At 39.4% G+C, this 12,313-nt stretch overlaps 1 protein-coding gene across 1 annotated transcript in view; it reads left to right on the top strand.

Moving 5' to 3' along the window:
* LOC127848885 (calcyphosin-2-like) overlaps positions 1-12,313 on the top strand; it is a 46,517-nt gene that overhangs the window by 19,544 nt on the left and 14,660 nt on the right. Inside the window, exons 8-13 of the mRNA XM_052381554.1 lie at positions 593-660; positions 2,459-2,551; positions 3,424-3,498; positions 3,872-3,964; positions 5,820-5,913; positions 11,039-11,157. Coding sequence (XP_052237514.1) covers positions 593-660; positions 2,459-2,551; positions 3,424-3,498; positions 3,872-3,964; positions 5,820-5,913; positions 11,039-11,157 — 542 coding nt within the window. The remainder of the gene's footprint in view (positions 1-592; positions 661-2,458; positions 2,552-3,423; positions 3,499-3,871; positions 3,965-5,819; positions 5,914-11,038; positions 11,158-12,313) is intronic.

Raw genomic sequence — 12,313 nt, 5'->3', positions numbered from 1 at the left:
GATAACTTTAAAAGTTGTTCATATTTTTTCATGAAACTTGAAACATGGATAGATGGCAATATGGAGATTATGCACATCATTTGATTGTGTTGCTATGTCATGAATTCTGGTTGCTTATGGCAACAAATAGACTAGAAATATTGCTGAAAATGGTGGATCCTGCGATAACTTAAAAAGTTCTTCATATTTTTTCATTGAACTTGAGACATGGATAGATGGCAATAAAGAGATAATGCACATCATTTCATTTTGTTCCTACGTCAAAAATTCTGGTTGCTATAGGAACAAATAGAATAGAAATATTGCTGAAAATGGTGGAGTTTCACCGGTTGGGGACTTAAATTGCTTGGCAATAGTCTTGTTAAAATGTACAAAAAGGAATAGTGACTGTAACCAGTTTGGTCTGAATTATGACTCTTGTCTTTATGTCGTCTGTGTAATATATAGTTGATTTGTGTGTTTCTAGAAATTCGTTGTGGGGCAACAGTGTCTGTGACACATTACTAGTTTTAACAGAAGTGCAACCATATGAATTTTACATTTTGTATGTTTTTAAATAAAAAAAAGTCCAAAATTGACTTTCTCCCTGCAGGAAGAGCTGTTGGAACACAACAAGAAACTGAAGATGGTGGAGACAGTGATGATTGATCAGCTGTCCAGGTGAGTGGAATTTAGAAACAAAAAGCTTTTATGCCCTGGTAGGGTGACATATAGTAGTCGAACTGTCCACCTGTCTGTTCGTCAGTCCGTCTGGCAATCCATTTCAAGTTCCTTTTTCCTTAACACTTTGAGATATTTACCTGATTTTTGGTATGTGAGTCTACCTGCATGAGTTACAGATATTGTTCGAATTTTGTGCTGTCTATTTATCTTTTGCGAAGTTATGGGCCTTGGACCTAGAAATTTTCTCTACAATAACAGTTTTTCATACTTATTTTGCTGAACACTTGCATATGTTAACCTGATTTTTGGTATGAGAGTCTATCTACATCACTTTCAAGTTTGAGTTTTGTTTCAGTCCATTGATTTTTGACAAAGTTAAGTGCCTTGGGGGGAGCATATAGTCGCCGCTTCGTCTCTCCGTCCGTCCGTCCGTGCACAATTTTTGTCCGGGCTATTTCTCAGCAACTAATGACCGGAATTCAATTAAACTATATGGGAAGCTTCACTACCAAGAGGAGATGTGCATATTATCAGCCGGTTCTGGTCGGATGATTTTTCACAGAGTTATGGCCCTTTGAAATTTTCAATTAACTGTATATATAGTGCAATTCTTGTCCGGGCTATTTCTCAGCAACTAATGACCAGAATTCAATGAAACTTTATGGGAAGCTTCACTACCAAGAGGAGATGTGCATATTATCAGTTGGTTCTGGTCGGATGATTTTTCACAGAGTTATGGCCCTTTGAAATTTTCCATTGTACATATAGTGCAATTCTTGTCCGAGCTATTTCTCAGCAACTTATTACGGGAATTCAATGAAACTTTATGGGAAGCTTCACTACCAACAGGAGATGTGCATATTATCAGCTGGTTATGGTCGGATGATTATTTTCACAGAGTTATGGCCCTTTGAAATTTTTGATTGTACATATAGTGCAATTCTTGTCCGAGCGATTTCTCAGCAACTTATCACGGGAATTCAATGAAACTTTATGGGAAGCTTCACTACCAACAGGAGATGTGCATATTATCAGCTGGTTATGGTCGGATGATTTTTCACACAGTTATGGCCCTTTGAATTTTTCTATAAACTGTACATATAGTGCAATTCTTGTCCGGGCTATTTCTCCTCAACTACTGACTGGACTTCAATGAAGCTTTATGGGAAGATGCGCATGTTATTAGTGGGTTCTGGTTAGATGATTTATTAAGAGAGTTATGGCCCTTTGAAATTTTTAAGTTGCTAAACCATCCATCGTATTATTTTGTCCAAAGTTATGCCCCTCAAGACGTTTCCTTTTATCTGAATATATAGTGCAATATTGTGACAAAAAAAACTTTGGGGAGCATCACCCGTCTCCGACGGTTTCTTGTTTTTAAAAAGCTTTTTTATCTAAGGTGTAAATTATAAAGGAATTTAAGATCTGGGTTGTCAAAATACCTTGACTCTGTCTTTAACTTTAATACATCTAACTTTAAATGTAATTTTGATGAATAATTTTCACTTATTTTGACATATGAGCGGCGCTCATTGAAAAATGGACTAAATGCATGTGCGTATAGTGTCGCACTAGGCTAATCAGGAACAACGCTCCACTTTGATGGAATTTTTTGTTTAAAGGTATTCTCTTCTAAACAAATATTCTCTTTAAGCCGAAAGTGTTGTCCCAGATTAGCCTGTGCGGACTACACATGCTAATCTGGGACGACACTTTGTGCTCATGCATTAACTTAAGCACAGTGAGGCTTGTATATTTCATCCGTTGCCTGTATCACTTCCATCCCCCATTTTAGGGCTGTCATCAGTGACCCAGATCAGAATATCCGGGCCCAGATGTCCGCTGGCAGAAGACCCCGGGGTAGCAACCGGTCCCTGCACGACTCCAAGTGAGTAACACACTGCAAGAAAACTGGTAGATTGTTATGAATAGATAAGAAGTGTTCTGCAAAAAAAGGGGTTAAATGTACATGAGCAAAGGGTCGTCGCATATTAGCCTTTGCATCTGCAACTGGATTTTTTCTAAAGGGAGACATCCTTGAAAAGAAAAAAAAATTTAATCGGAAAGTGTTTTCTATGATAAGCCTTTACGGACTGCACAGGCTAATCTGGGACAACACTTTAGGCACAGGCATTAAGCCCTGTTTGCTCAGAACAAGGCTCAAATATATGAGTTGCGTTCTGAGAAAACTGGGCATAATGCTTGTGCGTAAAGTGTCGTCCCATATTAGCCTGTGCAGTCCGCACAGGCTAATCAGGGACGACACTTTCTGCTTTTATGATATTTTTTCCTTTAAATGAAGTCTCTTCTTAGCAAAAATCCAATTATGGCAGAAAGTGTCGTCCCTGATTAGCCTGTGCGGACTGCACAGGCTAATCTGGGACGACACTTTACGCACAAGCATTATGCCCAGTTTTCTCAGAACACGACTCATATTGTATGTGCTGTTGTTTTTTTGGCATTGACTGAAGTTGTTCATTTGCTTCTTGCTGACAAACATATAAATATATGATGTAATGTCTGTAATAAAATGGTTATGTAAACACGCTCCAACCTTTAATATGTACATCATGTTTAAAACTGAGATAAAATGCCTCTACAAAAGCAATGACCTTGTAATGAAGAACTAATTGTACACAAAACATCCCACAACAATGGCAAAGTATGTCCATGATTGTTGAAGCAGGAAAATGTTCGGTACTGCTGTTGTTAATCTCATCCTGAACTATTGAGATGTGCTGACCCAGTTTAGTGTTGCAGGGTCTCCACAGCCCACACTGCCACTGAGAACCTTCTCTCCAAGAGGGTCAGATTTGGTGCAAGGGTTATCAGCAGGTAGGTGTAGGGAGTTAACAGGTTGTGTTTGTCACTTAGGACCAGGGTTATTAGCAGGTAGGAGAAGGTAGTTTACATGTTGTTTTTTTGACTTCGGTTTTCAAAACTAGGTTTTGGAATGATTGACTCCTAGTTTGTGTCTCAGGCCTTTTAAAATTTAATCCCTAGGTGTATCATTGTATCAGGCCTTCAAAAAATGATTCAAAATAGAACAAGGTGGAGGAAGCAGTTTATCTTAAAACATACCTTTTTCACAGAAAAACTTTAAATTATTGTTAAGTTTAAGGCTGCATTACAATTTAAGGGTAGTGAAACTGTTTAAGCGTCCATGTGTACATGTTGGAAAATAACATATAACTGGCTTTATATTCAGGAACGGCCATGATGCCATCCGTGAGCTGACTGGGTTCTTCTTCAATGTTGATAATACCCTCACTATCTATGAGTTCAGGCAGTTTGGAAAGAGGTTAGTTACCCCTTACCTCTCAGATCAGCATTTCATGTATTTGTAGTCCCTGAGAACATCAAATAATAAAAAATTAATTTAATTCTGTTGTTATTAAATTCAAGTTGTTAAGGCTTCATTTCAAACCCTTAGGTAGTGATGAGCAGCAAACAGCATAAAACCTGAACAGACTGCAAGTTACTCGCAGTCTGTTCAGGTTTTATGCTGGTTGCATAAAGCCATTTCTACGTTGCATCATAATGGGAAAGGGTTAACCAAACACTAATTTTAACAGACTTGTAACAAACTTTATTCACAATTAAAAACTTCTTTTTTATATAAGGTATTTTAAAGGTATTTAAAGGTATTTAAAATTAAACAAACTCCTAGTTTAGTTTTACTTTAAACATTGGAGTTGATGAAAAATGTATTTTCTTCTGTGATTTTCTGACCAATATGGTAGGGGACATGTTTTACCCTGTTTGAATTCTTTTTTTTTTCATAAAATGTGTATACACTTAACCCTTTCCCACTCAGATGCAAGTGAAAATGGCTATGTGCAAACAGCATAAAACCAGAACAGCCTGTGAGTAACTCGCAGCCTGTTCAGGTGTTATGCAGTTTGCTGCCCATCAGTACTTAAGGTTTAGAGATGAAGCCTTAGAAACTTGAATCAAGTAAGAAAGGTCTTAAATTAAATATAGCTTTCTAAAGGGCTGCAAATCATGAAAATACGTTTCTAAGTGGTGAAGGGTTAACTGAGGTATATAGCAGCGGCACTATCTATGTGTTGGTGGGTACGTGAGAATAAACAATATTAATAACTTAATGTCAGCTCTGTAACTTAATATCCCTGTGACAATTTTAATATAACGTCAGATAATTTTTCCTTTCGAGAAGACAATGTGTCACATACAGCTTCAGTGCTCCTCGGTTCAAGGTCATGTTCACAATTTAAGGTCAAAGGTCATGAATTTATCGACTACTCTGTAATTTATGCATTGATATGTACCTGGTTTTCAGTTTATCCCATTATTTTCTATAATAAGGATCTTAACTCGTGGGCAAACAAAAGAAAATGGCTGCATCTGGCAGAAAAACAAGTTTAACATCAAATGATATCATGAAAATGACCAGAATGACTTCAGTGTCCCTCACATAACTGTTTTATCCAGGCAGTTCTGAAACATAGTTTACTCAAAAGTTTACACATCTCTGGTTTATTCAGACATGGCACGCCTAATGATCATAAATTTGAAGGTCATGAAGGTCAACTGCCATGAAGGTCATGAAGTTAGCTTATCTTAAACATGTCTGGGAGAATTTTAATATAATGCAAGCATATACTTGAAGGCATTTGTTGCATTCAGTGACATTTATTGTTTTTTTATATTTTATTGGGAGCATCATGTGTATGAAATAAAATAAATAACCCTGAATGTAATACTCTTAAGTGTGTATGTTATTGGGGATTATTATTAAGTGATTGTCTGTCATATTAAATGATTGTCCAACATGCACAATATCAACCTATACATTAATGATTGTCCAACATGCACAATATCAACCTATACATTAATGATTGTCCAACATGCACAATATCAACCTATACATTGAACATTGTAGCCGCATTCTGGAAAAACGTGGATTAATGCATGTGCGTAAAGTATCCTCCCATATTAGCCTGTGCAGTAGGCACAGGCTAATCAGGAAATACATTTTCTGCCTGACTGGCTAGTTTGAGAAAGTGATATCCTTTTACCAAAAAATTCCATAAAAGCTGAAAGTGTTGTCCAAATCTGGGGCAATACTTTACACACATGCATTGAATGCCTTTTTCCCAGTGCAATACTTATATTTGTGTGATGTTTTCTAGTGCTAAAGCCTTGCCATTCATAAGTCGTGGACGTTTCTGCCATCTTCATGGTCCAAGAAAAGGGGAGCCATACACATTAGTGGACATCTGTGATGTATGTAAAACTAAGCTTGAAATAAATCGCAAAGCAACATGTTAAATAATAGCAATCAAATAAACAAAATGTATTTCTTACGTATCTTCTAAATCACACAAAAAATCAATTAATATTTTATCTTCTTGTTCACTTGTTGTGTGTTACAAATAGAGCTTCATTCTGGGACATCTGGACTTCATGCATGTGCATCAAGTGTCATCTCACATCAGCATGTGCATCAAGTGTCATCTCACATCAACATGTGCATCAAGTGTCATCTCACATCAACATGTGCATCAAGTGTCATCTCACATCAAAATGTGCATCAAGTGTCATCTCACATCAGCATGTGCATCAAGTGTCATCTCACATCAACATGTGCATCAAGTGTCATCTCACATCAGCATGTGCATCAAGTGTCATCTCACATCAGCATGTGCATCAAGTGTCATCTCACATCAGCATGTGCATCAAGTGTCATCTCACATCAGTATGTGCATCAAGTGTCATCTCACATCAACATGTGCATCAAGTGTCATCTCACATCAGCATGTGCATCAAGTGTCATCTCACATCAGCATGTGCATCAAGTGTCATCTCACATCAGCATGTGCATCAAGTGTCATCTCACATCAACATGTGCATCAAGTGTCATCTCACATCAACATGTGCATCAAGTGTCATCTCACATCAGCATGTGCATCAAGTGTCATCTCACATCAACATGTGCATCAAGTGTCATCTCACATCAGCATGTGCATCAAGTGTCATCTCACATCAACATGTGCATCAAGTGTCATCTCACATCAACATGTGCATCAAGTGTCATCTCACATCAGCATGTGCATCAAGTGTCATCTCACATCAACATGTGCATCAAGTGTCATCTCACATCAGCATGTGCATCAAGTGTCATCTCACATCAACATGTGCATCAAGTGTCATCTCACATCAGCATGTGCATCAAGTGTCATCTCACATCAACATGTGCATCAAGTGTCATCTCACATCAGCATGTGCATCAAGTGTCATCTCACATCAGCATGTGCATCAAGTGTCATCTCACATCAACATGTGCATCAAGTGTCATCTCACATCAACATGTGCATCAAGTGTCATCTCACATCAACATGTGCATCAAGTGTCATGTCACATCAACATGTGCATCAAGTGTCATCTCACATCAACATGTGCATCAAGTGTCATCTCACATCAGCATGTGCATCAAGTGTCATCTCACATCAACATGTGCATCAAGTGTCATCTCACATCAGCATGTGCATCAAGTGTCATCTCACATCAACATGTGCATCAAGTGTCATCTCACATCAACATGTGCATCAAGTGTCATCTCACATCAGCATGTGCATCAAGTGTCATCTCACATCAACATGTGCATCAAGTGTCATCTCACATCAGCATGTGCATCAAGTGTCATCTCACATCAACATGTGCATCAAGTGTCATCTCACATCAGCATGTGCATCAAGTGTCATCTCACATCAGCATGTGATGTGCATCAAGTGTCATCTCACATCAGCATGTGCATCAAGTGTCAACTCACATCAACATGTGCATCAAGTGTCATCTCACATCAACATGTGCATCAAGTGTCATCTCACATCAGCATGTGCATCAAGTGTCATCTCACATCAACATGTGCATCAAGTGTCATCTCACATCAGCATGTGCATCAAGTGTCATCTCACATCAGCATGTGCATCAAGTGTCATCTCACATCAGCATGTGCATCAAGTGTCATCTCACATCAGTATGTGCATCAAGTGTCATCTCACATCAACATGTGCATCAAGTGTCATCTCACATCAGCATGTGCATCAACTGTCATCTCAGATCAGCATGTGCATCAAGTGTCATCTCACATCAACATGTGCATCAAGTGCCATCTCACATCAACATGTGCATCAAGTGTCATCTCACATCAGCATGTGCATCAAGTGTCATCTCACATCAGCATGTGCATCAAGTGTCATCTCACATCAGCATGTGCATCAAGTGTCATCTCACATCAGCATGTGCATCAAGTGTCATCTCACATCAGCATGTGCATCAAGTGTCATCTCACATCAGCATGTGCATCAAGTGTCATCTCACATCAGCATGTGCATCAAGTGTCATCTCACATCAGCATGTGCATCAAGTGTCATCTCACATCAGCATGTGCATCAAGTGTCATCTCACATCAGCATGTGCATCAAGTGTCATCTCACATCAACATGTGCATCAAGTGTCATCTCACATCAGCATGTGCATCAAGTGTCATCTCACATCAGCATGTGCATCAAGTGTCATCTCACATCAGCATGTGCATCAAGTGTCATCTCACATCAGCATGTGCATCAAGTGTCATCTCACATCAGCATGTGCATCAAGTGTCATCTCACATCAGCATGTGCATCAAGTGTCATCTCACATCAGCATGTGCATCAAGTGTCATCTCACATCAACATGTGCATCAAGTGTCATCTCACATCAGCATGTGCATCAAGTGTCATCTCACATCAACATGTGCATCAAGTGTCATCTCACATCAGCATGTGCATCAAGTGTCATCTCACATCAGCATGTGCATCAAGTGTCATCTCACATCAGCATGTGCATCAAGTGTCATCTCACATCAGCATGTGCATCAAGTGTCATCTCACATCAACATATGCATCAAGTGTCATCTCACATCAACATGTGCATCAAGTGTCATCTCACATCAACATGTGCATCAAGTGTCATCTCACATCAACATGTGCATCAAGTGTCATCTCACATCAGCATGTGCATCAAGTGTCATCTCACATCAACATGTGCATCAAGTGTCATCTCACATCAACATGTGCATCAAGTGTCATCTCACATCAGCATGTGCATCAAGTGCCATCTCACATCAGCATGTGCATCAAGTGTCATCTCACATCAGCATGTGCATCAAGTGTCATCTCACATCAACATGTGCATCAAGTGTCATCTCACATCAGCATGTGCATCAAGTGCCATCTCACATCAGCATGTGCATCAAGTGTCATCTCACATCAGCATGTACATCAAGTGTCATCTCACATCAACATGTGCATCAAGTGTCATCTCACATCAGCATGTGCATCAAGTGTCATCTCACATCAGCATGTGCATCAAGTGTCATCTCACATCAGCATGTGCATCAAGTGTCATCTCACATCAACATGTGCATCAAGTGGTTAGTGCCATCTCACATCAGCATGTGCATCAAGTGTCATCTTGCATCAAGTGTCATCTCACATCAGCATGTGCATCAAGTGTCATCTCACATCAGCATGTGCATCAAGTGTCATCTCACATCAGCATGTGCATCAAGTGTCATCTCACATCAGCATGTGCATCAAGTGGTTAGTGCCATCTCACATCAGCATGTGCATCAAGTGTCATCTTGCATCAAGTGTCATCTCACATCAGCATGTGCATCAAGTGTCATCTTGCATCAAGTGTCATCTCACATCAACATGTGCATCAAGTGCCATCTTGCATCAAGTGTCATCTCACATCAACATGTGCATCAAGTGTCATCTCACATCAGCATGTGCATCAAGTGTCATCTCAGATCAGCATGTGCATCAAGTGTCATCTCACATCAGCATGTGCATCAAGTGTCATCTCACATCAGCATGTGCATCAAGTGTCATCTCACATCAACATGTGCATCAAGTGTCATCTTGCATCAACATGTGCATCAAGTGTCATCTCACATCAGCATGTGCATCAAGTGTCATCTCACATCAACATGTGCATCAAGTGCCATCTCACATCAACATGTGCATCAAGTGTCATCTCACATCAGCATGTGCATCAAGTGTCATCTCACATCAACATGTGCATCAAGTGTCATCTCACATCAACATGTGCATCAAGTGTCATCTCACATCAGCATGTGCATCAAGTGTCATCTCACATCAACATGTGCATCAAGTGTCATCTCACATCAACATGTGCATCAAGTGTCATCTCACATCAACATGTGCATCAAGTGCCATCTTGCATCAAGTGTCATCTCACATCAAAATGTGCATCAAGTGTCATCTCAGATCAGCATGTGCATCAAGTGTCATCTCACATCAGCATGTGCATCAAGTGTCATCTCACATCAGCATGTGCATCAAGTGTCATCTCACATCAACATGTGCATCAAGTGTCATCTTGCATCAACATGTGCATCAAGTGTCATCTCACATCAGCATGTGCATCAAGTGTCATCTCACATCAACATGTGCATCAAGTGCCATCTCACATCAACATGTGCATCAAGTGTCATCTCACATCAGCATGTGCATCAAGTGTCATCTCACATCAACATGTGCATCAAGTGTCATCTCACATCAACATGTGCATCAAGTGTTATCTCACATCAGCATGTGCATCAAGTGTCATCTCACATCAACATGTGCATCAAGTGTCATCTCACATCAACATGTGCATCAAGTGTCATCTCACATCAAAATGTGCATCAAGTGTCATCTCACATCAACATGTGCATCAAGTGTCATCTCACATCGACATGTGCATCAAGTGTCATCTCACATCAGCATGTGCATCAAGTGTCATCTCACATCAGCATGTGCATCAAGTGTCATCTCACATCAACATGTGCATCAAGTGTCATCTCACATCAACATGTGCATCAAGTGTCATCTCACATTAACATGTGCATCAAGTGTCATCTCACATCAACATGTGCATCAAGTGTCATCTCACATCAGCATGTGCATCAAGTGTCATCTCACATCAACATGTGCATCAAGTGTCATCTCACATCAGCCTGTGCATCAAGTGTCATCTCACATCAGCATGTGCATCAAGTGTCATCTCACAGCAGCCTTTGCAGTCTGCACAGGCTCAACTGGGACAACATGTTACTCCTAAACTAGATAGTTACCAAAGAGAGACTTCCTTTAAAAGAAATAGAAAAATACCATGAAAGCAGAAAGTGTTGTCCCTGATTCCCTGTGAAAACTGCACAGGCTTATTTGGAACAACACTGTATGCACAGGCTGGAAGCCCAGTTCTTCCAGAACATGACTTGAATTTGCATAATTGATGATAGATCACGCACATGCATATAGTCCAGAACATGACTCAATAGGTTTTGACCAATTTCCAGGGTCATGACCTGAGTATTTCCACGAAAGGTCAAGGGTCGCTGCCAGAGACCCTCAAAAAGCTGACTGAGGTCACGTTCCGAGTGACAGACGTGGAGGAGGAGGAAAAGAGGAGTATACTGTGAGTGCGGGGATTTTTTAGGGGATTTTTCTATGCTCATAAGTTTTTTTCTCACCCGTATTTAGATGAAAATTCATCTATAAATATAGGCTTAATTTTTAAAAAAAAGCTAGAGTCAGAGTGTTCTCATGGTGAGATTTTGTGATTACCTTTTGTTGTATGTTGCCTGTCATTTTTATTTACATTGTGAAGGCTCTAGAGGCAATAATTATTGTCCAATTTTGATTAAACTTGGTCTGAACGTTTTTCCAAAATATATGTTGCCTGAGTTTGAAACTGTGTTGCGTAAGGTAAACAAACAAGGTAAATAAGTGAAATTACAGAGAAAGCCTTTAAACACTTTATAATCAATTCATTTCCAATCTCCAATGAAATTTAGTCAGAACTTTTTTTAGCTCATCTATTTTTTGAAAAAAAAATATGAGCTATTGTCATCACCTTGGCGTCGGCGTCTGCGTCGGCGTAGGCGTTGGCGTCGGCGTCCAGTTAAGTTTTGTGTTTAGGTCCACTTTTCTCAGAAAGTATCAATGCTATTGCATTCAAACTTGGTACACTTACTTACTATCATGAGAGGGCTGGGCAGGCAAAGTTAGATAACTCTGGCGTGCATTTTGACAAAATTTTGTGCCCTTTTTATACTTAGAAAATTGAAAATTTTGGTTAAGTTTTGCGTTTAGGTCCACTTTTCTCAGAAAGTATCAATGCTATTGCATTCAAACTTGGTACACTTACTTACTATCATGAGGGGACTGGGCAGGCAAAGTTAGATAACTCTGGCGTGCAGTTTGAAAGAATTATGTGCCCTTTTTATACTTAGAAAATTGAAAATTTTGGTTAAGTTTTGTGTTTAGGTCCATTTTATTCCGTAAGTATCAAAGCTATTGCTTTCATACTTGCAACACTTACTAACTATCATAAGGGGACTGTGCAGGCAAAGTAATGTAACTCTGACTGGCATTTGGACAGAATTATGTGCCCTTTTTATACTTAGAAAATTGAAAATTTGGTTAAGTTTTGTGTTTAGGTCCAGTTTATTCCCACAGTATCAAAGCTATTGCTTTCATACTTGCAACACTTATTAACTATCATAAGGGGACTGTGCAGGCAAAGTTATGTAACTCTGACTGGCATTTGGACAGAATTATGGGCCCTTTAT

Source organism: Dreissena polymorpha, chromosome 10, assembly GCF_020536995.1.
Source record: "Dreissena polymorpha isolate Duluth1 chromosome 10, UMN_Dpol_1.0, whole genome shotgun sequence".
Lineage (NCBI taxonomy): Eukaryota > Metazoa > Mollusca > Bivalvia > Myida > Dreissenidae > Dreissena > Dreissena polymorpha.
This window is presented reverse-complemented; position numbering and strand designations above follow the sequence as displayed.